The sequence below is a fragment of the Pteropus medius genome, unplaced genomic scaffold (genome assembly GCF_902729225.1).
Source record: "Pteropus medius unplaced genomic scaffold, Ma_sr-lr_union100, whole genome shotgun sequence".
In the NCBI taxonomy this organism is placed as follows: domain Eukaryota; kingdom Metazoa; phylum Chordata; class Mammalia; order Chiroptera; family Pteropodidae; genus Pteropus; species Pteropus medius.
The window spans coordinates 3,725,187-3,745,169 of record NW_024350924.1 but is presented as its reverse complement, the minus strand read 5'-3'; the positions used below and the strand labels follow the sequence as shown (position 1 = coordinate 3,745,169).

Genomic DNA, 19,983 nt, shown 5'->3' with positions numbered 1-19,983 from the left:
GTACACCTGACCTTTATACGATGTTATTCACCAATGTTACCCAATCAAAGCAGCCTGGCTACACACACACACACACACACACACACACACACACACACACTCCGAAAGGAGACAGGATGAGGACCCGAGCCACATCTCTTCTCCCTCCTCAGGAGCCCATATGGCTCCCCTAGGTTCCCTCCGGCTCGTTGGGGAAGTGGAACCGGGAATAGAATGAGGCAACGTGCCCCGTGGGTGGAAGGACAAACACAGCAAAGGATCTGGCACTGGCGAGAGGCTGAAGCAGTTGCAGGGGGAGAGATGGAGGGGCCGGAAAGGTGTGGCGACTCTGAAAACTCTATCCCCTTCTGGGGTAAGGTCGCGGCCACCTGGACGGTGCGCCCCCTCAGGGCACCCCCATCCAGTACCACGGAGGTAGGGGGGTGACTTGGCGAGAAGTCCGCGCGTTTCGGGACTGCGGGGTACGGAAAGGCAAGCTTCCCGGGGCGCCCCACGGAAGGTGGGAGCGAAGTGGCGCCACCCCTCCCGGACTCGCGTCGAGCGCCCTCTGTCACCCCACGGGCTCCCGCGGTGGTTGAGGGACGCGCCGGCCCGCCCAGGTGCGCCGGGGATTGGGCCGAGTCCGGAAGGTGCGCCGCCCCGCCCCGCCCCGGGCGGGTCCCCTCGGCCTCCCCCCGCGTGAAAGCGAAAGTGTCGGGCGCGAGGAGGTCGGGCACCGGGGGGCGGGGCCGTCGCGGACCCGGGAGCCGGCGCGGGGCACTGGAGGGGCCATGGATGGGCTCGGCCGCCGCCTCCGAGCCAGCCTGAGACTGAAGCGCGGCCGTGGGGGTTAGTGCCGGGCTGGGGCGCTGGGGCGCTGGGGCGCAAGGGCAGCGCGGGGACTGGGGCCAGCACACGAGGCTGACCGCGCCAGGGGCCGGGGAGCGCGGCGCGGGGAGTCGGGATCCGGGAGAAGTCCGCCGGGCATTTGAGAGGACAGGGCAGGGCTCAGGTGAGAGGAGAGAGGCGCAGGTAGGGGTGGACAGGACCAGGGGGGGACGGGGTCAGAGGTCAGATGAGCGGCCAGGCCAGCAGGGGTCAGGAGGAGGCGGCCGGGCAAAGGAAACGGTTGTGGGGCCCCGGTACCACGTGTTATTCCAGTCAGGAAGCTTGCGGTGCAACTGCAGTGTGCCTGGAGCGCCCTCCCGCACCCCGCCTCAGCTCTGGGGTGCCCGCCGCCCCGCCCCGGCCTGCCCCGCTGGGATAGGCCACTTGGCGACTTCCCGCTGCGCCGCAAATAGCCACAGGCCAGAATAACTGGTCTCCCTGACGACGTGCCACCCCCGCCCAAGGGCATCAAAGGGCCCTGGAGTCTGTGGTCACTAGCAGAGCTGGGGTGGCACCTGCTGAGCTGCTTCCTTAGAATGTGTGAGCACGCCCCCCTAAACCCCCACCCGTGGGGTGAGAATAATTCCTCCAGTTCAGGACTGTGGTTATTAGTTCGTAGTCAATAGTCAGTCCCTCTCTTAGGAGGGGCTTTGGAAGGAAGACAATTAGAAATTCACTCATTTTATTCATTCAACAAACATTTATTGCTGCTTCTCACTGGCCAGACCTATGGCTGAGTAGCAATAACCCTCAACTGCTTGCCCAGAGGTCCCACCTTCTGAAGAGAAAGCCAACGGGACAGTAAGCAGGGGTGGTTCCCAGACAGCACACCTGTTCTAACAATGGAAAGTCAAAAAGTTGCGTGAGACCCCTACCCCACCCCAAGCCCCAGAGTTGGGGAGCCCTGGGAGAGAGATCAGTGCTCCTTTTGCCAACAGCCCTACCCTCCACCTTCAGCCCTTGCTCTTCTCCCTAAACATGGGGTTCCAGTATCCGGTCATTCCATCCCACCAAGGCAGAGAGGTCAGAGATCATGTGTGGAGACAGAGGCCTGGGACTGTGGGGTGAGGCTGGTGTCCTCTCCTCTCTGGAGAGCCCTGTCCTGGTCTTTCCTGGTCTCCCTCAACCCTGAGGATTCCTTGTGAATGCAAGGGTCTGTTTCCTCCAGCCTGGAGATGACAATCCAGTTGTCTCCACCCACCGTGGCCCCAAACTAGGCTGACGATTGTGCCCGGAGCTTCCTGGACATGGAAGGACTGGAAGATGAGCAGCCAGTATTACCTGTCCTGAGGTCTGGCACCTGTCAGGCCAGCAGAGTGGGCTCTCTTTATACCTTCTGCCTGTCCTCCATGTCCTGGGGAGTCCCTTCCCCTTCTTTGGCTCTTTTGGCTATAGGGCAGTTGCGTGATAGGAGGGGGTGGGTGTGTGTATGTGTGTACGTGCAGGCATAAATTACTCTGGTGGGGAGGTGTGGCAGTGGTCATCCTGGGTTGAGAGCAGCTGAGCTAGAAAAGGAAGGGCCAGCTTTCTACATCAAGGTTCCAGAAACTCCCCTCACCTATATTCTAACCTGTTCTGGGGCTTTCCCCAGGTGGCTGTGGGTGGAGCTTCCTAGTGGAAGAACAAGTGTAACCAGACTCCTGACTTTCTGAGAAAGGGTGGCTCCCTCCTTAATTTAAAACCCAGGATAATAATTCCTTTCTAGGGCACTGGGAATTAAATGAGATGACTTATATGAAATACGTGTGTTTGATGGATGTTTTGTCTTCTGCTGATAACTCCCTTTGAAAGGTAGGAGATAGCAATCTTTTTCTGGACTACTTGGGCCTCAATCCAAAAGTGAAGTAACTTTTTTTGTTGTTTGAGTTTGTGAGTTTTGTTGTTCTCTTGGCTCTCCTGATAAAGCAGGAGGAAATGGGCTGTAAATTGCAACTTAAGGGATTTAGGGAAAGGAATAATTTCCTGAGGTTCTGGAATAGTCAGCGAAAGATTTTGGTCTCAAAGTCCTCTGCAAACAGGAGGCATCCCACATTTGTGGGATGTTTGGTGTGTCCTACTTCCAGAAGGCAGGAGCATGGCATAGAACTCTCATAATTCCCACCCCCAACAGATTCTGTTAGTCCCTGAATTACTCTGTGCCTCAGTTTCCCCACCTGTGTTAGGAAGATGGTTGTTCATCAGGCAGGTGGTGAGGATTGTGCAACAAGTCTGTGCAGGTTGCAAGCAAGGTGTGGTAACAGCTCTGAGTGTTCCGGGTCACTGACTGTTCTCACCATCATAGCATTCGTAACATCCTTATTTACTGTGATGGGGGTTCTCCCCAGGAGTCATGGCTGGGCCACTGAGTGCTGGTTTTTACCAGTCCCACGAAAGCCAGATCTGAAGCGCTTAAGAGCAAGGCGGCCGTTTCCACTATTTTAGTGCCCCACTTTTTTCCAGGGGGCTGCTAATTCTTTGCAGGAGTGGCAAACACTGGCTCCAAACCCTGTTGCCTCCTGGCTCCTTGTAGGCACAGCTTCATGGCCAAAGTCCTTCTCTCTTACCCTGTGGTTTCACTCACTCAAGGGTTTATGTGAGAATTTAGGGCTATTCTTTCTCTCTTTCCCCGGCTCCAGACACCACTGGAGCCCCAGAGGCAAGCTGCTTTTCCTTTAGTTTGGGCAGAACTGTTGAACTAGGGGAACAGGGAAAAAAGACTGAGCAGAAATGAGGGTGGTGTGGAGATCACCTGGATGCTTTCCACTGCCACTGAGTGACCCTCAGGCTGCTGATGCAACCAGTCCCCTACTGTAGGCCAGGGAGAATGTCCTGATTCGGTGCTTCTTATTTGCAAGGGGGAGTCTTTGCTGGAGCCCTGGAACCGGTCCCATTGAGAGAAGTCTGTCTTAGGACATTTTGCAGGGGTGAGAGGTACGCCATTGTAATTCTCCTGAAATATCAGGAACTCTCCAGCTCAGAGATGGACTTTGCCCTCTGCTTCACCACCAGGAGAGGAGGCTTTTAGGTTTGCCTTGATTTCCAAGATTCCTTCTTGCTAGAATAATTTCTCCTTTTAGATCATTAATGGGCCAAGTCTACTGATCTTGATCAGGGAAAGCGAAATGTTTGGTCCTGTGCTCTTGCTTGCAGCCCTGAAATCCTGGAAGTCCCAGTGTGTGACAGGTGGCCTTGCAGGGGCTTTTGGCTGCTGTTGAACAGGTTGAGAATTGAAAGGTCAAGAATCAAAGTTACGGGGATGTAAGATCCCTGTCCTGGGCCCAGCCAGGTTCCAGTACCCACAGTCTGATGCTATCAGGCGTTCTTCACTTTCCTGAGGTTGTGAATCAACCTGTTGTATAATCTGCCGCCCAGAATTCAAAGCCCTTAGCCCAGGAGCAGCTGGGCCTTGGAGATGTTTGCTCGTGACCTTTTGTCTCACCACACCCTGGGGCTCTTGGGAGGAGCTGAGGTCTGAGCTGCAGTGCCAGGATGCTGCCTCTGTCACTACGGGCATTCGGCTGCCTTCCTGGGTCCCGTCACATCCTTCTTGCTCAACCATCGGCTGCACAGGATGGAAACTGCTCTCTCTTGTTTGGAAGACAGCGTGGGGCTCGGCTTCATCGAGCTGTGGTTGGACACTGAAGCGGCTGCCCCTTCCTCAGGCTTTCTGTAGCCAGTTCGCGTTGGAGGAAAGGGTAGCGCTCCATGCCCCACAGGCCCGAGAAGAGGGAAGGACCAGTGATAGGCGGGATGCTCAGGCTGTTCCAGAAATGGGTGCCTCGACTCCGAGCAGGTCTGGACTGGATTACCCACTTCCTTCTTTCCAGGGTCACTCTCATTGATGCGGCTGTTTCTTCCTTGAAACGCTTTTTTTCTCTTCCTTAAATCTTGACTTCCACCTCGTCCCCCACGTGACCGGGCCGGGAGGTTTCCCCCCCGTGGGGGTTGGCGTGGTCACAGCCACATGGCCCTCGTGCCTGTTCTGGTTTCGTGAGCCCAGGTCTGGGCAGGGCACACTGTTTTGGGTACGGACGTCCTGAGCACCCTGTGGGTAGGTGGAGCCTCCGTGGTACCCTGGGGCATAGGGCCTCCCAGGCGGCCTTTCCAGTACATTTCCTTGGCTTCCAGACCAGTGGTTTCTTTTCTCTTCTTTTCTCCCCGTGGTTTCACATCTCCCGGGGCAGGCATGGAAACTGCCCGGTTGGCTCTGGTCCTGTTCCAGGACCTGAGGTGCTGGGCAGGCTCCGGGAAACTCCACGTTGGCGTTGGCAGGGTGGCCTTGAGGTGCGGAAGTTGCCTGGAGCCTCACAGAGGCCACTCAGGGCATGGATCGATGCGATACCGATGGGCCCTGTGCCTCTGTTTCAGGATCTGCCCAGGACAATTCGGAAGAAGCTGCAAAGGAGCCAGAAAGGGCCCAGGAGCACTGTCTGACCAATTTTGCTGGAGGACAGCATTTCTTCGAATACCTCCTCGTTGTCTCCTTAAAAAAACGGCGGTCAGGGGAGGATTATGAGCCCACGATCACCTACCAGTTTCCCAAGGTGAGGACTGAAGGAGGGGGCGGGGGGAGACAGAAGATGCCGTGTTTGAGAGGCAGCGGGGTGGGGGTGGTGGGGGTGCCCGCTCAGTCTCCCCACCTCGCCAGAGTCTGAGTCTAGAGCTGCCCTGAGCCCGCCGCTCCCATTTCCTGCGGGCCTGCCCCGTGTTCTCTTATCACCCACAGAATCTAGGTCTGGCTTCTTTTCTGTGAGATGCTGACCTAGGCTCCCTCGCTGGGAAACTGGGCTAGTTCTTATGTCCCTTTAGGGACCTCCTGGTTATTCCCGATCCCATCCCCAGTCACCCTTCTCCGGAGAGAAGCTTCCCTTGCAGGAATCGCCTCCCTGGGATGGGCGGGAAGGACAGGGTGGCAGGGCTTCCGGCTGGTGGCCAGGCTCAGCCTGTGGCTACAGCAAATGTATCAGGCCCCAGGTGGCTCCCATACTGGGCAGTGGGGCAGGGACAGGGCTTCCTTCTCACTAATCCTGAGGGGGAGGCGGCTGTGCTGCTTCCTTTCTCTCACGCGGGCCTCACAGGAAGCCGGGTGCTCTGCCTGCCTTTCTGTCTTCAGTGTGGCCCTGGCCCCCTTCCTGACTATGTAGATCCTCAGGAGGCTGAAGTCTAACTCAGGGTCATGTAGACGTGGCCCAGGAGGGGCTGCTTTAGCCTTGGCGGTCGTTCCTTCCAGACCCGGGATGAAATCCCAGTGCAGAGTGACAGGCAGAGGCACCCTTTGACCCCATGCCGGTGGCAAAGCTTAGTCTCAGACTGCTTCGGAGGCTCGGTGGAAGCGTGCCAGCCCTCCAGCCCTCTCCCGCCTGCCCCTGCCTGCCGCACCCACGTGTCTCTCCCTGTTCCTTACAGCGGGAGAACCTGCTTCGGGGCCAGCAGGAGGAGGAGGAGCGGCTGCTTAGTGCCATCCCCTTGTTTTGTTTCCCAGATGGGAACGAGTGGGCGCCCCTCACTGAGTATCCCAGGTAACTGCCCACTGCTCACCCCCCCACCCCCACCCCCGGACGGACTCTGGGACTGGGGGAGAAAGACCAGCGGGAGCCGTGTGGCCCCCTCGCACCTCCTCGCTGGGTGTGCACGCCAGTTCCTCCCCAGCTTTTCTCATGACCTGGAGGGACTCAGTTGATTCATTACCAACATGTTGGCTGGGGGCCCTCGAGGCCAAGGAACTTAGCTAATTGAGTTAACCGGTTACCTCTGCGCTAGAAAGGATCGGCTCTGGGTTTTGACTCTGTCACTGGCAGACACTGGACTTAGGAGGAGGCCCTCGGCCTCTGAGAAGGTAACATGGCAAAGTCCCGACAGCATGAGCCCCGCATTTCAACTGCCCGAGTCTGAATTTTGTCTTCACCACTTATGAGTTGAATGATCTTGGACAGAAACATGTTCCCAGCCTCAGATCCTTCATCTTCGAAGTGGGGATAATTGAATCTACCTCAAAAGGTTGTTTTGAGAATTAAATAAGATGAGGCGTTTAGAGCTTGGCACCAATAAGCACTTAATAAATCGCTGGTGTTATCATTCTCACGACGAATCTGCAGCTCCCTTGGCCCTTCGCAGCCCCCTGAGCACCCCCTGAGGCTGACCGCCTTCCTGGTCTAGAGTCTAGTGAGCAAATGCAAACCTTGTCTGCTCTTCCTCAGGGAGACCTTCTCCTTCGTTCTGACCAATGTGGACGGGAGCAGGAAGATTGGATACTGCAGGCGCCTCTTGGTCTGTGCAGCTCAGAACCGCCCCCTCCTCTCTGCGGCCTTCTCGGCTCCACAGCTGGGCTCACTCAAGCCTCAGCTGCAAAAGCCCAGCCTCCCTGGCAGTGGTGGTTGTAGAGAGCGCACAGCCCAGCACCGGCTGCCATGTTAGTGCCCTCTGCAACCCCGCGAGAACGGGGACACACGCCTCTCCTCGCCCACCCAAGGGACCTCGCTCTCCACGCTTCGGTCTTTGCTCTCCCCAGCTTTCGACAGCTCCCCTCCGAGGGAGCCTCCGACCTGATCCTCTCCGCCTTCTCAATCCAGGCCTTAGTGCCGTGGCCCCGGGAGCCTCCCAGGTCACGGACTGGGATGTAAAGGCCATTCTCGGCTCCCAGGATTCTCGGAGTCACTTTCACAGTGCCCTCCTCCCTCATCGTTTCCTCATCTCTGCCCCCTCTCTTTGCTGACCCCAGTTGGTAGCAGTGCCCGCCGGCGAGCCCACCGGCCCCGTCAAGGTCATCTTCTTTTGACTTTGGTGGTCGCTCTGGCCTCCCTGCTGCCTGTCCCATGAACGGGACCGCTGTCCAGCCAGGCCTTTCTCCACCCAGCCCACTCTTCACCATGAATCCCCAGCCCCAGACACCAGCTTGATGCCCCGTCAGCCCCAGCTGGGTGAAGGTTCTGGGGAGGCTGCAGCACTGACCGAACCATTCTGTCCCCGCAGCCCGCCGGCCCCGGCCCTCGCCTCCCCAAGGTGTACTGCATCATCAGCTGTGTCGGCTGCTTCGGCTTGTTCTCCAAGGTAGGGGCGGGGTGGGGCGGGATTCCCCAGGCCCCAGGTCTTCCTGGCTGCCCGGGTTTCCTGAGCCCGTGGTGGGGCTTCCCCCTTACAGCCAGTGTCAGCCGAGCCACACATGGGTAAAATGTGGCAGACAGGGTCTTGGGCTCCACTTGGTTTTAGAGAAAAGTGGGAACTGAACCTAAGGTACTGACTGTCTCGGTGTGACTCCAGCCAGGCGGGAAAGCAGCTGGATCAGGACAGTGGGCGGAGCCCAGGTTAGGAATCAGGAGTTTCAGTTTCTTTGTCTGTCAAATGCATATAATGGTCCCACACCTTTCTAGCTCATGGGCTGGTGTGAGGTGACCTGTGAGAAAGGCAGAGCTTTGAAGAAATGTGGAGATAATTATTACACAATGTCGGACTCCCTCCGACTCCTTCCAGGGCAGAAGGGAAGATGAGGGTTCTGGGACTTCTGCTGGAGTTCATTTGCGAGCCGGTACATCTGAGTCAGACTCAGAGAGAAGTCCCTCGGAAGGGATGGGGAGTGTCGTGGTGGCCACAAAAAGGGCTTTGGTGTGCTCTGTCCCCAACTCCGGCAGCAGGCCCCTTGGAAGATGAAGGCAGGAAACTCCATCAGCCTTTGCTTGGGGGAAGTGTTCATCTGTGTGGGGCTCTGAGGGACGAAGGCTGCCTCTGGCCTTGGGGAGTCCTCAGTGGAAGTTGGAGGGCAGAGTGGCAGCCAAGAGGCCCAGGCTTCTTGGCTCACACTCCAACTGGCATGAGTGACCATGGACCATCATGGATGATGGGTTTACTCTGGGATGGCTCTGTGGGGCAGGTAGTTTATGCTGATGTTTGGAGAAGAGAAGAACATGGATTGGTGGGGAGAGGATGAAGAGAAGGCTAGGGAAAAGCAGGAGATAAGCAGCAGACCGGTCTCTGCCCGGAGGAGAGAACCAGCTGGTGGAGGGGCTAGAAGTCACGTGAGGACTGGCTGGACCCATGCAGAGCCTCACACACGGGGTCTCTGCCCCTCGCCCAGCGGCTTCCCTTTTACCTTGCCTCCCGTGGTCCTTTTCCGTGCAGATCCTGGATGAAGTGGAGAAGAGACACCAGATCTCCATGGCAGTCATTTACCCGTTCATGCAGGGCCTCCGAGAGGCGGCCTTTCCCGCTCCTGGGAAGACTGTCACCCTTAAGAGCTTCATCCCCGACTCAGGCACTGAGGTGGGTTAGCAAAACGGGGGAGACACTCCCTGGCTGGAAGAGGCAGGCTTCTTATCAGCCCTTCGATTCACTGAGTTAACATATGGGGAAACTGAGCCGGGCAGGGACTGGATCTTGGCTTGAATTACTGGCGGAGCTGAAAATCAGACCCCAAATCTTCTGATCCTCCCAACCTGATGTTTACAGGGACCTAGTCACTGTTCAAACCACCAAGACTTGTATTTATAATAAATAAACCATGTAGGCTGAGGTTCCTGGTGCTAGAAGGGACTTTGCCTCCAGCCCCCAAACTGCCACTTGCCCCCACGCCGCACCCTCATCCTCCTGTGGCTGTCCACATCAGTACTGTGGCCTCCACCTGTCTCTTTCTTATCACTCATCCACCCTGAGTCCCCACCCATGCCTCATGGGGATGCTATTGTTTTAAGGCACTGAGCAGACAAAGCAGCAAGTAGAACATTGTTTTAAGAATTCCAGTGCTGACCCCTGGTCCTCTGGAGAATCTGTGTCCCTCTGAACCTTGGCTCCCCCATATAAAAATCCGGGGAGGGGCTGGGCCTTTTCACTTACTCAGAAGATAAGTATGGAATGTTCGCTAGGCGCCAAGCTTGACTATTTTCTGGATATGAAGTGGTGAATAAAAGGAACATGGTCCCTGACGTCATGGAGCTAAAAGTCTAGTGGGGGAAACAGACGTGAAATAAGAAAATGAACAAATAAATATATAATTAAAAAGCGTATGATCGTGACGAAAGGGGAAAAAAAATCGTACGCTGCGTGAGAAATGGCAGAAAACACCGACGGTGACCAGAGAAGGCCTCGGAGACTGGCATGAGGACGAGAGCCAAGGGGAAGAGCGCCCCGGGGAGGCCTCGCCAGCTGAGGACCTCGGGCAGGGGAGAGTGCGCCGCGCTGGGGGCCGGGAAGGAGGCGGCGTGGGGAGGGAGGTGGAGTGGGCTCCACGAGGGCAGCGAGGGAGGCAGGACTTCGCGGCTTATGCCGGGATGACAACATCAGTGTTATCCCCAAGCAAAAGGAAACCGAGGTTGGGTGTTTAGCAGGGGAGAGACGGGATCAGATTTACTCCTGTGGGGAGAGTGGAGCGGAGGCCGGCAGAGTCCCGGCACTCGGGTCTGTGGGCGGCCTCTGTGGTGACACCCTCTCTCTCTGCTTTCCCCACAGTTCATCTCGCTGACACGGCCCCTGGACTCCCACCTAGAACACGTGGATTTTAATTCTCTGTTGCAGTGTCTCAGTCTTGAACAGATCGTTCAGATCTTTGCCTCCGCAGTGCTGGAGAGAAGACTCATCTTCCTGGCAGAAGATCTCAGGTGGGTCCAGTTGCTGAGCAGCCGACCTGGACTGACTGGCTTCCCTGGGTCCAAGGGGACAGCTGGAAGGTCCTGGAAGGAAATCAAGCTGTAGGACCCGTGTCCTCGCCCTCCCACCTCTGGGTCTCGGTCTGCGCTAAACCTTTCAAGGAAGCCGTTCCGGCTCCCCTGCTTCTGCCTCTCAACGTGATTGCTGCCTAAGCTCGAGGAAGGTTTCTGATTTAGCTCTGAGTATGATGTGATCCCGGGACAGCCCAGGCCGAGAAGTCAGGGCAGATGCTGATAGGATTCTGCTCGTGCAAGGCTGAGGGAGGGAGAGAGGGCGAGGACAGGGCAGGAAGGAGTATAATGGTATGGAGGTCAAGCCCATCATCCTTAATGGCAAACACATCTCATCTATCCACTTACTCATTCAACAAACATTTATCGCGTGTCAGCTGTTTGCCAAGCATCGGGAAGATATAGACAAACAAGACATAGTCTTTGACCTCAGGGGCTGCAGAATTCTGCAGTGGTTGAAAGCATCGGTGTTGAAATGAGCGGAATGAGGCTCGAGTCCTGACCTTCCATCTTTCCTTACGTGGTTCCCCTTAGGTTAGTTTCTTAACTTCTTGAAGTCATGATCCCCTTATCTGTAAAATGGAGAAATGTATTGCATCGACCTCATAAGAGTATGGTGAGGATTAAATGAAATAATGCACCTTTGGCACTTAGCACCCGACCAGGCAGTCTCGGTAAGCGCTAGGTTGTTCTTTATAAGATGTTCACAGCTGAGTTGGTCCCTGTGTGTAGCTGTCATGTCTTGGTCTCTACCTCTTAGAGACTTCGAATCTGAGAAAGTCAGAGGGAGATGATACGTGATAAAATGAGAGAAGGAAAAAAATATCCGAACAGTGGGAGGTTGGCCTTCTAGTCACGTCCGTCCGGGGGAGGGAGAAAGCCAATATTGGGCTGACAACCTTGGTTCTGTATCTTAGGGAAGAGGAAGAAAAGGCTGTGGGGCAACCGAATGTTAGGCCAGAGGGTCAGGTGAATGCTGTGGGTTTTAGAGGAAAGGGAGCTTGGGCAGGCAGTGGGCTCTGTGGGTTGAAAATTCTATAAAACCAGTGGTAACAAATAGGCTAATCGTGGAGGGAAGTGGTGTAAGCTTTTGCTTTGGGAAGAGCTCCTCCACTCCCAGCCCTGCAGGGAAACGAGAAGCTCCAGTGTGTCGAGAGCTGGGATTCTGGGCCTTTCCCCTAACATCGGCGCTTTGGAAGTGAAGGCGGCTCCAGGTGTCAGCTGGTCGGGACATGGGCAGAGGCTGGCAGGACTTACCTCTCAGGCATTAGCATTCTCTAGGGAGATCCCTCCACTCCCCACTTCCTTCCCAGATGGAGTTTATCAGATCTCCGAATTGCTGGCAGGGAGGGGACTTCCAGTCAGCCTAGGCCTTGGCTAGACTCTCAGAGGCTCGATGTTTCCCACTCAGGAAGCGCTAGCTTGATACCAAGAATTGGAACAAGGTTTCCGCATGTGTTTTCACTGGCCTCGGTCTGGGGCAGCCTGGAGAAATGAAGAGCAGGGGACGCTCGTGGGGAACAGAGAAGACAGAGAGAAGGGTCGTGCTGTGGTGCAGGGGGGAGGAGCTGGGCCAGAGCTGTGACTGAGGCGAGGGTCACACCGGGAATGCCTCACTGGAAACGGGAGAGGAGGCACCTCCGTGGGACTTTCCGGGTAGGAATTGCTGGGCAGGGGTTCCTGGAATCCAGGAATTTCCCAAGCAAACTCAGGCGCCAACCTGGTAACTTTTAACCTCTCATGGCCAGAGGGAGCCGTGAGATGTAAAGACTGGGCAGGAGGGTGGATAGACATAAGGAGAAAAAACGGTTCGCCTGTCTGCTGCACCCAGTGTTTACGGGCTGGTCTCCTTGACTACACCGTGAGTTCCTTAAGCAGGGTCAGCATCTTCCTCTGCCTCGTATCCCCATCCTTAGCGCCGAGGTGCGCATACAGGAGCGCAATCGATAATCGGTTTCAGCGAAGGCATTTCTTCTTTCCTCCTCTCTTCGGAGTCACTTTTATTTTTGTCCGCTAGTGAGTTGAGATGACTGACTGGGTAAGGAAGATCAAATAAGAGGCCCCATCCTTGATGAGAGGAACCGCAGCCTCTGCTGGTTTCTGTCCCTCCCCTCCCCTCCCAGCCGCTAGAAGTCACAAGCTCTGACCAGCGCGGCTCCCAGACTTGAGTGCGCATCTGCACAGGAAGCAGTCACGGCAGCTGCCGTTGGTGGTGGGCAGGCGGGGTGCAGGGCTGGGGGTGCGGGGAGGCCGCTCTGACTCTCGTTCTCGGTGCCCTGTCCCCAGCACCCTGTCTCAGTGCATCCACGCTGCTGCTGCGCTGCTCTACCCCTTCAGCTGGGCGCACACCTACATCCCCGTCGTCCCCGAGAGCCTGCTGGCCACGGTCTGCTGCCCCACCCCCTTCATGGTTGGAGTGCAGATGCGCTTTCTGCAGGAGGTTACGGAGAGCCCCATGGAGGAGGTAAGACGCAGCAAGAGGAAGGCAGAGTGTGGAGCCAGGCAGACCTGGATCTGGACCCCAGCTCTGCTGCTAACAGCTGTGTGATCTGGGTCAAGCTGCTTACCTCTTTAAGACCGAGCTGCTTCGTCTGTAAAATAGGGATGACAGTGTTCCGTTCCTAAGGATTCTAGGGGGAGTCAGTCGCCTGCTGCATGAAGATCCTCGCCTGGTGCCTGACACAGAGCCGATGCTCAGTGAGTGTCAGCTCCCTCCTCCTGAGCATTTTCCTTTTGGAGCAGCACCTAGCTTATGTGGGGGTCATCCAACTGTCCTAGGCCAGTCAGCCCCTATGGGCAGGCTCTGGGGCCTCCCATATCTCATCTGAATGAATAAGCACAACTGGTCTATACAGCACACACCCCACTGGAATTCATTCTCATTCCTTGGCCGTGAGCTAACTAAGGTAGCTCTCTTGAAAAGTAGGAGTCTTGAAAATGCAGATTTTTGCAGCAAGAGTCATCTTTCTGATTAGCTCAGAGCTCAGCTGACAATTGAGGACACAGCCCTTTGATTCTGTCAGCTTATTTCCTGACAGTGCCCCAGACACACCAGGGCCCAGTGGTGAAAATGGGTGTTCATAGCATAAATCTTATCTCCAGTGTTGGAAGAACAACTCAAAACATGTGCTCTGCTTAGAGCTGTCAGTAGGAACTTTCAAGAGACGGCACATTACTATAATCTCAAGCGAGAAGAGTTACTTAGAGATGTATTTCTGGACTGGTTAACCATTGACACCCTCTGTGCAGAGAAGGACCACCCAAGGGGGGCGGCTAGCAGTAAACTACTAAAGAGGCATGGAACCAGCCCTCATGGCAGGATTTCCCCATTTACATAAGAAATAACTGAGGTCCCGGGAATTCGACATTTCCGAGGCCACACAGGCAGTGGTGGAACCCGGCAGAGGGAGCAGCTCAATCCTCATTACACAGCACTGTTGGAGAGGAAGGTGTGTCCCTTCCTGCGTCCTGGCCTTCCCAGCCCTCCTCAGAATCACTGAGTACACACGCCCTTTGAACGAGCCTTCGCCTCATGACTAACTGGGGCAGAGTATCAGCCCCCGTGTTTAGCAATAAGACTTAAAACGTCCCTACCCTAGAAGTTGTGAAACTTCCTGACGCTGTAGCTCCAGCTCCTCGGAAGCTGTGGCTCCTCCCGCTGCCGATGGCCAGGCAGGAAGACACCCCAAGGCCAGCAGCCTGCAGCTCCTGCCATACAAGAGTCCTGGCCTGTCTTCTTCTTCAGCGGCTGCTCTGTGAAAGGGGCAGGGCACGAGGCAGGGCAGGCGTGGGGGGTGCCCTGACTCCCCGTATATGCTCTAGAAGGGATTCCTTGATAAACAGCAATGTACCCCAACACGAGAAAGATTTTGGGTAATGACTTCACATAACAGTTTTCTCACACACACTCTTACCTCCCAACCCCCAAGTGAACAGCCGTCCCTGAGTGAAGGCATCTGAGCCAACATATGCAAGTGGTTTCAGGCCTGGACTAGTTCAACTTTTCTCCCTTGACGGGTAATTACAGTGCCTGCTCTGTCTTTTGGCACACTTTCCAGTCCCTCTCTTTCCTTTTATGTGGAGGAAGAGAACATGGAAAGATCATTCACGCTATAGTCAAGACCAAGAGTCCAAACCGAAAACAGGAGCCCAGCCAGCGTTTCAGTGACCAACACAGGTTCTGCCGATGATGGCAAACGGTCGAGCACACGCCTGCCCTGCTCAGCGGCGGCTGCACTCGGCTCCCCCTGAATGTTATCCTTTAGAAATGAGGACCAGCGCCAGTCCCTCAGTTTTCAGAAGCTCCAAATCCAAATTTTATATGCAACTTTCCAATTTAAATATTGGAAACTAATTCCATTATTTAAAAATGCTCTAAGGATCGAAGAAACGGATCTGCAGGTTGGATGCCAACCAGCAGAATGCCTGTTTGTAACCTCTGGTCTAGACTGAAGGCCCCTCAGGCAGGGAGGGAGCTGGTACTGGAACTTAGGGTGCCCAGGTTCCAGCCCCGTGCCTGTCTCACCTGTAGCCTGGAGACACATGGTCTCCTCACCGCCTTCCCTCCCCTCTTCCTGTTGACTCTGGGCTCATTTCCTTCTCTTGCTCTTTCCTGTGTGAAGGCCCAAAGCTGAGGGAGTTTTTAGACTAGAACTCCAGGCAGCTACACAGAAAGCTGTTGCAAGCATGAAGATGTCTACCCCTGTCCTAAAGTTGACCAGAGGGCGGGAGTCGCAGGCGGGTACAAGGAGTGCCACCTTGGGGATGCGCATTCTGGGCTTGGAGGCTGGCTCTGCTATTTGTTAGCAGTATGAACTCAAGCAACTTCTTTGAGTCTGTTTCCTCACCTGCAAAATAGGGATAGTGCCTGCCTCTACGGGGGCTGTTGGGAGGATTAAGTAAGTGTGCAAAACAATGATCGCGTGCGCCATGTACGAGTTCCATGTATAGAAGCAATTACTCTACTCGGTGTTGAGTTGAGGGAGCGACTGGCCATGTGTTCCCCTTCTACCTTACCCCCCTCCCTTATCCTCCTTCTTACACACTCATACCCTTTCCCTAGAAAGGGAACTGAGATTTCCAAAGAGAGGAATGGTGAGAAAGGAGTGTTAGATAGGAAATGAGAATTAAAGATGCTGATTTTGTGTTGCTGCTTGGGCTGAAAGGTACAGCTGCAGGCAGAAATGGAAGTGGTAAGTCCTCTTGAGGTCTGTGAAGCAAGGGAAGGCGACAAAGACACTCTGTGTTTATTTCAGGTCCTGTTGGTGAATCTTCGTGAAGGAACCTTCTTAATGTCAGTGAGTATCTGGGTTCAGAGCCCCCTGCAGGCCCACCATCAACTCAGTCACTCTAGTTTCATCCATGTTCTACTTATGTCAACGAGCTTAAGTACTTTTGCTGAGTGAGAACTCATGCCAACAAGACCTATCCTCGCTCAAGGAGCTCTGTACAAACCAGGACACAGATGACTTCACAACAAGGCAATCAGTGTTGGTGCCTTTACAGCAAGGGTATAAACTGGGAGCCGCAGGGGTAGAGATGAGACTTGCTGATGCTTCAAGTCGAACTAAGTCCAAGAACCAGCTTCGGCTGTTTCTCTCCTATGTGGCTGATTATTAATTTGGGGGTGGCATAGGGGTGCGGAATGCATGCCTTTCTCCTCTATCACAGCCTTCACACCTCCTCGCTGACTGCTTGACCTCTGGCCTCTGTCCTCTCCTAGGTTGGTGATGAAAAAGACATCTTACCACCCAAGCTTCAAGATGACATCTTAGACGCTCTTGGTCAGGGGATCAATGACTTGCAGAGTAAGTCCCAGGACCTTCTTATTTTGGGTTTCCCCTTGAGGGCATGATTCCCAGCCATTTCCTTCCCGAACACAAATGGACCCACTTGGCAGGTCTGGGCCGGTCTCAGACCTAGATTCTAGGGCAAGTCTGAGCATGAGATTTAATTCTTCCTAAGCAATGGAGGAGAACCCATACCCAGTCTCCCATTTTAACGAGTCAGTTAGTAATGATGAAGCCTACCCCATCCCCTTCCCCAGAGCATTCAGCCTGCAATGATGGCCACTTGGAGGTAAGAGTGGGTAGTTTCATCCTGCTGCTGCTCTCTGAGTTGACCTCTATATGTCTCCTGCAGCTTCAGAACAAATCAACGAGCACGTTTCAGGCCCTTTTGTGCAGTTCTTTGTCAAGACTGTGGGTCACTATGCTTCCTATATCAAACGGGAAGCAAATGGGCAAGGCCACTTCCAAGAACGGGCCTTCTATAAGGCTCTGAACTCCAAGGCCAACCGCCGATTCGTGAAGAAGTTTGTAAAGACACAGCTCTTCTCCCTTTTCATCCAGGAAGCTGAGAGGAGCAAGAACCCCCCTGCAGGTACGCAGTGACGACCCCTAAGCCCGGAGGGGGCCAGTGCGCCCCAAGTCAGGTGTGGCGCTGGGATGAGGAGGGAAGGAAGGAGCGTCGCCTTCTAGAGGCCCGCGAAAGAGCCATGATCTTACTAGTGGGGCTGAAATAAGCTAAAGCCTAAGAAAATGCCCTCTGGCCTGACATTTCGTAGAAGTTGCTCTGTTCATTAGCCAGCCGGAGGCCCGGTGCTCTTCAAGTCTAGCTGATTCCTATGCTTTGTCTGTAGGCCCCTTTTTGGGCCATATTAAATACTGGGATTTCCAGAGGCCTGTGAGGGCAGGGGACCCCCAGGAGAAATGGGGGTGTAGCAAGGAGAGCACGGGGAGCAGACAGGACACTTCTGACCCTCATTCCCGAGCTCATCTTACTTGTCCTGGCCAGGTTCAATGCCTCTAAACCTGTATCTGAACCCACAGGCTACTTCCAACAGAAAATACTTGAATATGAGGAGCAGAAGAAACAGAAGAAATCAAGGGAAAAGACTGTGAAATAAGAGCTGTGGCACGCAGGAGTGATTGGACCTACATGCCAGTTTTGGACTTGTCCCCTGCCAGCACGGCAGGAGCAGCGAAGCTCCACAGCCTTCTTCCAAGTCCTGGTAACCAGGTCTTGCTTCGAGCCGGTGTCTTGAGTCTGGGATCCTTGGAATCAGCTATCTCAAGATTTGAAAAGGCTCTGACCTCTGTACCCACAGAGCTGGGCACAAAACTGCATTTTCTGCAGAGGTGACACAAAGCACGAAACAGTAGCATAGGTGTTGCAGAGACTTAGAAGTTGTTCTAACTGCCTTGTTCCAGGAACCACTATGACCAAATCCTCAACGGAGAAAGTGGCTGTGACCCAAAGGCTCAGGCCGTCCACATGAAAAACAGAGGGGCCTGTGGACATGAGGATGAGAATAAAGGTGAACTCTTCTTGTTGTGGGTAATGTGTATCTTTGGCTTCCACCATGGGAGGTGGTGGCAGAACAAGGAAGACAAGGACTACAGATGGGAGAATAGACTGGACTAGAAGTAGAGGACCTGGTCCTACTGGCCCAGAACTCTGGGGCTGTGTTTTGAGTGGCAGAATTATAGGGGTCAGCAGCTCCGCTTCTCACAGGAAGGACTAAGGATACTGGTACTAGCAGCAACAACAGTGGGGACAGGACAGCGGTTGTTGGTTCTAGTCCGGTGAGCTTTCCAGACTCCTGAGAGGAAAGGCTGCTAGCCGCAATGCAGCATGCACAGGCTCGGGAAACTTAAGGGTAGGAACTCAGTGACGGCAGGCAGTGAAGAACACCACACTGCTTCCATAAACAGGCCTGTCTACCCACCACTTCCGGTTTGGAACCTTTTGTTTTGGAGATCTGCTTCCTACTTCGTTATTTTGAGAAGCCCAGTTCAACTCTTTGTTAAAGGTGAAGGGATCCCTGCATAGACCATTCTCCCTTTGAGAAAAGAGAATCCCAATCTGAAGTCCAAAGGGGCTTAATGGTCACCTAGTCCATCTTCCCTCTGCACCCCCACCGACAGCTTCTGTTTAAACGCTGTAGGAGACAGGAAACTTTTGGCATCTTGTCTTTCAAACATTCCATCTTATTAATGTGTGTGTCAATGTGATCCTCAGAGGCCCCTGAATCCTATACAAAGAATACAAATGTTTTAAAAGTGTGAGACAGGGGTCCGGGGTTACCAAATTGACATGAAAGCCAATGAGATTTGATTTGGGGGCACAGAAACTTACTGCAAGTGGCATGTGTTCCACTGTCCCCACATGCCACCCATAACTATGCCACAACTGTTCACAGCTTCTGAGAGTCATTGAATCTTTTTAGGTAGTTTATGGCAATGTTTCCTAAACCTAGTTGTCCCTTAAAAGGTTTTAGAACAAGGACGGAATCCTGGGAAGCTTATGAAAATACTTTCTGAGGCCCCTCCCAAACTTACCAAATCATCTCTAGAGACAGGACCTGGGAACTTGTATTTTAAAGCTTCTTAAGGTGATCTTGATACCTAACCAGGTATATGATCACAAGTCACAAGAAGAATCATGGCCAGTTGAGGTTTACTATAAATGTACCCTTAATATGACACTGATGGTATCTAGAGCTGAGGGAAGCACACGCCAAAGATGTGAGTGTTTTCCAGATTCAATCTGTGCTGAAAAAGATTCTAGCATCTCAGTTTACGGCTTTTGCCCACTAAAACCTAGTATGGTATAGGAAAGAACACTGGACCAGGATTCAGAAGATCCAGATTCTGGTCCCCATTCAAAAATGTAACAACTGTGGGACACTGGTGTGCTTTGTCCTAGCTTTCAAAAGTTGGTCTGCCCTAGCCTTTTCCTGTATGTACTTCTCTACCTACCCCAGATTCTGGAGAAGTTGCTAGCAAGCAAAGATAATGAGAGATTGCCCTTCTTGCTATAGTGTAGCAAAGAAATTAAACATTTCACTGTTCACTGCTAATCCAGATTACATGGGATTGATGGAACCCCAAGTGCAAGAAAGCAGAGTTCCGGCTGCCAGGCGAGGCAATCAGCTATTGTTTATCCATGATTTTGGAAACGGGGCATAAATAAAAATAACAAAATACTTCATTTCAGCCAATAGTTTAAGCCTTTTCTGCTGTCTCCCTTCTTCATTCAAGCAACTGAACTATCTACATACAATGAAGGAGATCTGGTTTATAGTTACTGAGGAAAGCTGGTTCTCATTGCAAAGTGTAGTACAGTGCATCTTCACTTAACATCGATAGATTCTGCAACTTTAAGCAAAATGATGTATGAGGAAACCAATTTTACCAAAGGCCAATTGATATCAGCAAGAGTTATGTTCCTACGACACCTCGTCAACGTTATAATGAAACAACACTGAGCGAAACGACATTATCCAAGGACCCGCTGCATAAACACTGAGGACCCAGAAAAGGAGAATGCAGGTTTTCGGTCATTTCCCAGAGGCCCAGGCTTCTCGTACTGAAAATCTGGGGCAAGGGTTTGAGATTCCTAAAAGGCTCAGAATCTCAAGGGTGGCGACTACAGCAAAAAAACTTATCAAGGGAAAAAGATCACAGTTTTCAGTTAAACAATTATATAA

General features: G+C 53.7%; 1 protein-coding gene and 1 long non-coding RNA gene across 10 annotated transcripts; one reads left to right on the top strand and one right to left on the bottom strand.

Annotated features, from left to right (window-relative positions):
- The first annotated feature begins 122 nt into the window (after positions 1 to 122).
- DENND2D (DENN domain containing 2D) lies at positions 123 to 19,486 on the top strand. Of its 6 annotated transcripts, XM_039841175.1 has the most exons (13): positions 737 to 828; positions 4,509 to 4,639; positions 5,215 to 5,390; positions 6,253 to 6,365; positions 7,044 to 7,113; positions 7,816 to 7,893; positions 8,959 to 9,099; positions 10,282 to 10,430; positions 12,777 to 12,954; positions 15,746 to 15,787; positions 16,213 to 16,297; positions 16,632 to 16,871; positions 17,321 to 19,486. In XM_039841175.1, exons 2-13 carry the CDS (start codon positions 4,552 to 4,554, stop codon positions 17,395 to 17,397), a joined length of 1,437 nt encoding a protein of 478 aa, XP_039697109.1. In that variant the 5' UTR covers positions 737 to 828; positions 4,509 to 4,551; the 3' UTR covers positions 17,398 to 19,486. The 6 variants fall into 6 exon arrangements, with proteins under 6 accessions (XP_039697107.1, XP_039697110.1, XP_039697109.1 ...); XM_039841173.1 differs by lacking the exons at positions 737 to 828; positions 4,509 to 4,639 and adding an exon at positions 123 to 352; XM_039841176.1 differs by lacking the exon at positions 4,509 to 4,639 and having other exon boundaries at positions 666 to 828.
- On the bottom strand, positions 10,424 to 14,661 carry LOC120585017 (uncharacterized). Of its 4 annotated transcripts, none has more exons than XR_005648191.1 (3): positions 13,058 to 14,661; positions 11,748 to 12,524; positions 10,424 to 11,261 (listed from the first exon to the last, which is right to left on the bottom strand). It is a non-coding gene; the product is annotated as an uncharacterized LOC120585017 (long non-coding RNA). The 4 variants fall into 4 exon arrangements; XR_005648193.1 differs by having other exon boundaries at positions 11,748 to 12,503; XR_005648192.1 differs by having other exon boundaries at positions 11,748 to 11,975; positions 13,058 to 14,652.
- Positions 19,487 to 19,983: the final 497 nt, after the last annotated feature.

What these genes read in the sequence shown, in the direction of transcription:
- DENND2D (XM_039841173.1), top strand. Translation starts at nt 214, where the DNA reads ATGAGGCAACGTGCCCCGTGGGTGGAAGGACAAACACAGCAAAGGATC. An exon ending in GCTTCGGCTTGTTCTCCAAG is followed by an intron (nt 7,894 to 8,958) that starts GTAGGGGCGGGG and finishes TTTTCCGTGCAG; the next exon opens with ATCCTGGATGAAGTGGAGAA. An exon ending in GGGGATCAATGACTTGCAGA is followed by an intron (nt 16,298 to 16,631) that starts GTAAGTCCCAGG and finishes TGTCTCCTGCAG; the next exon opens with CTTCAGAACAAATCAACGAG.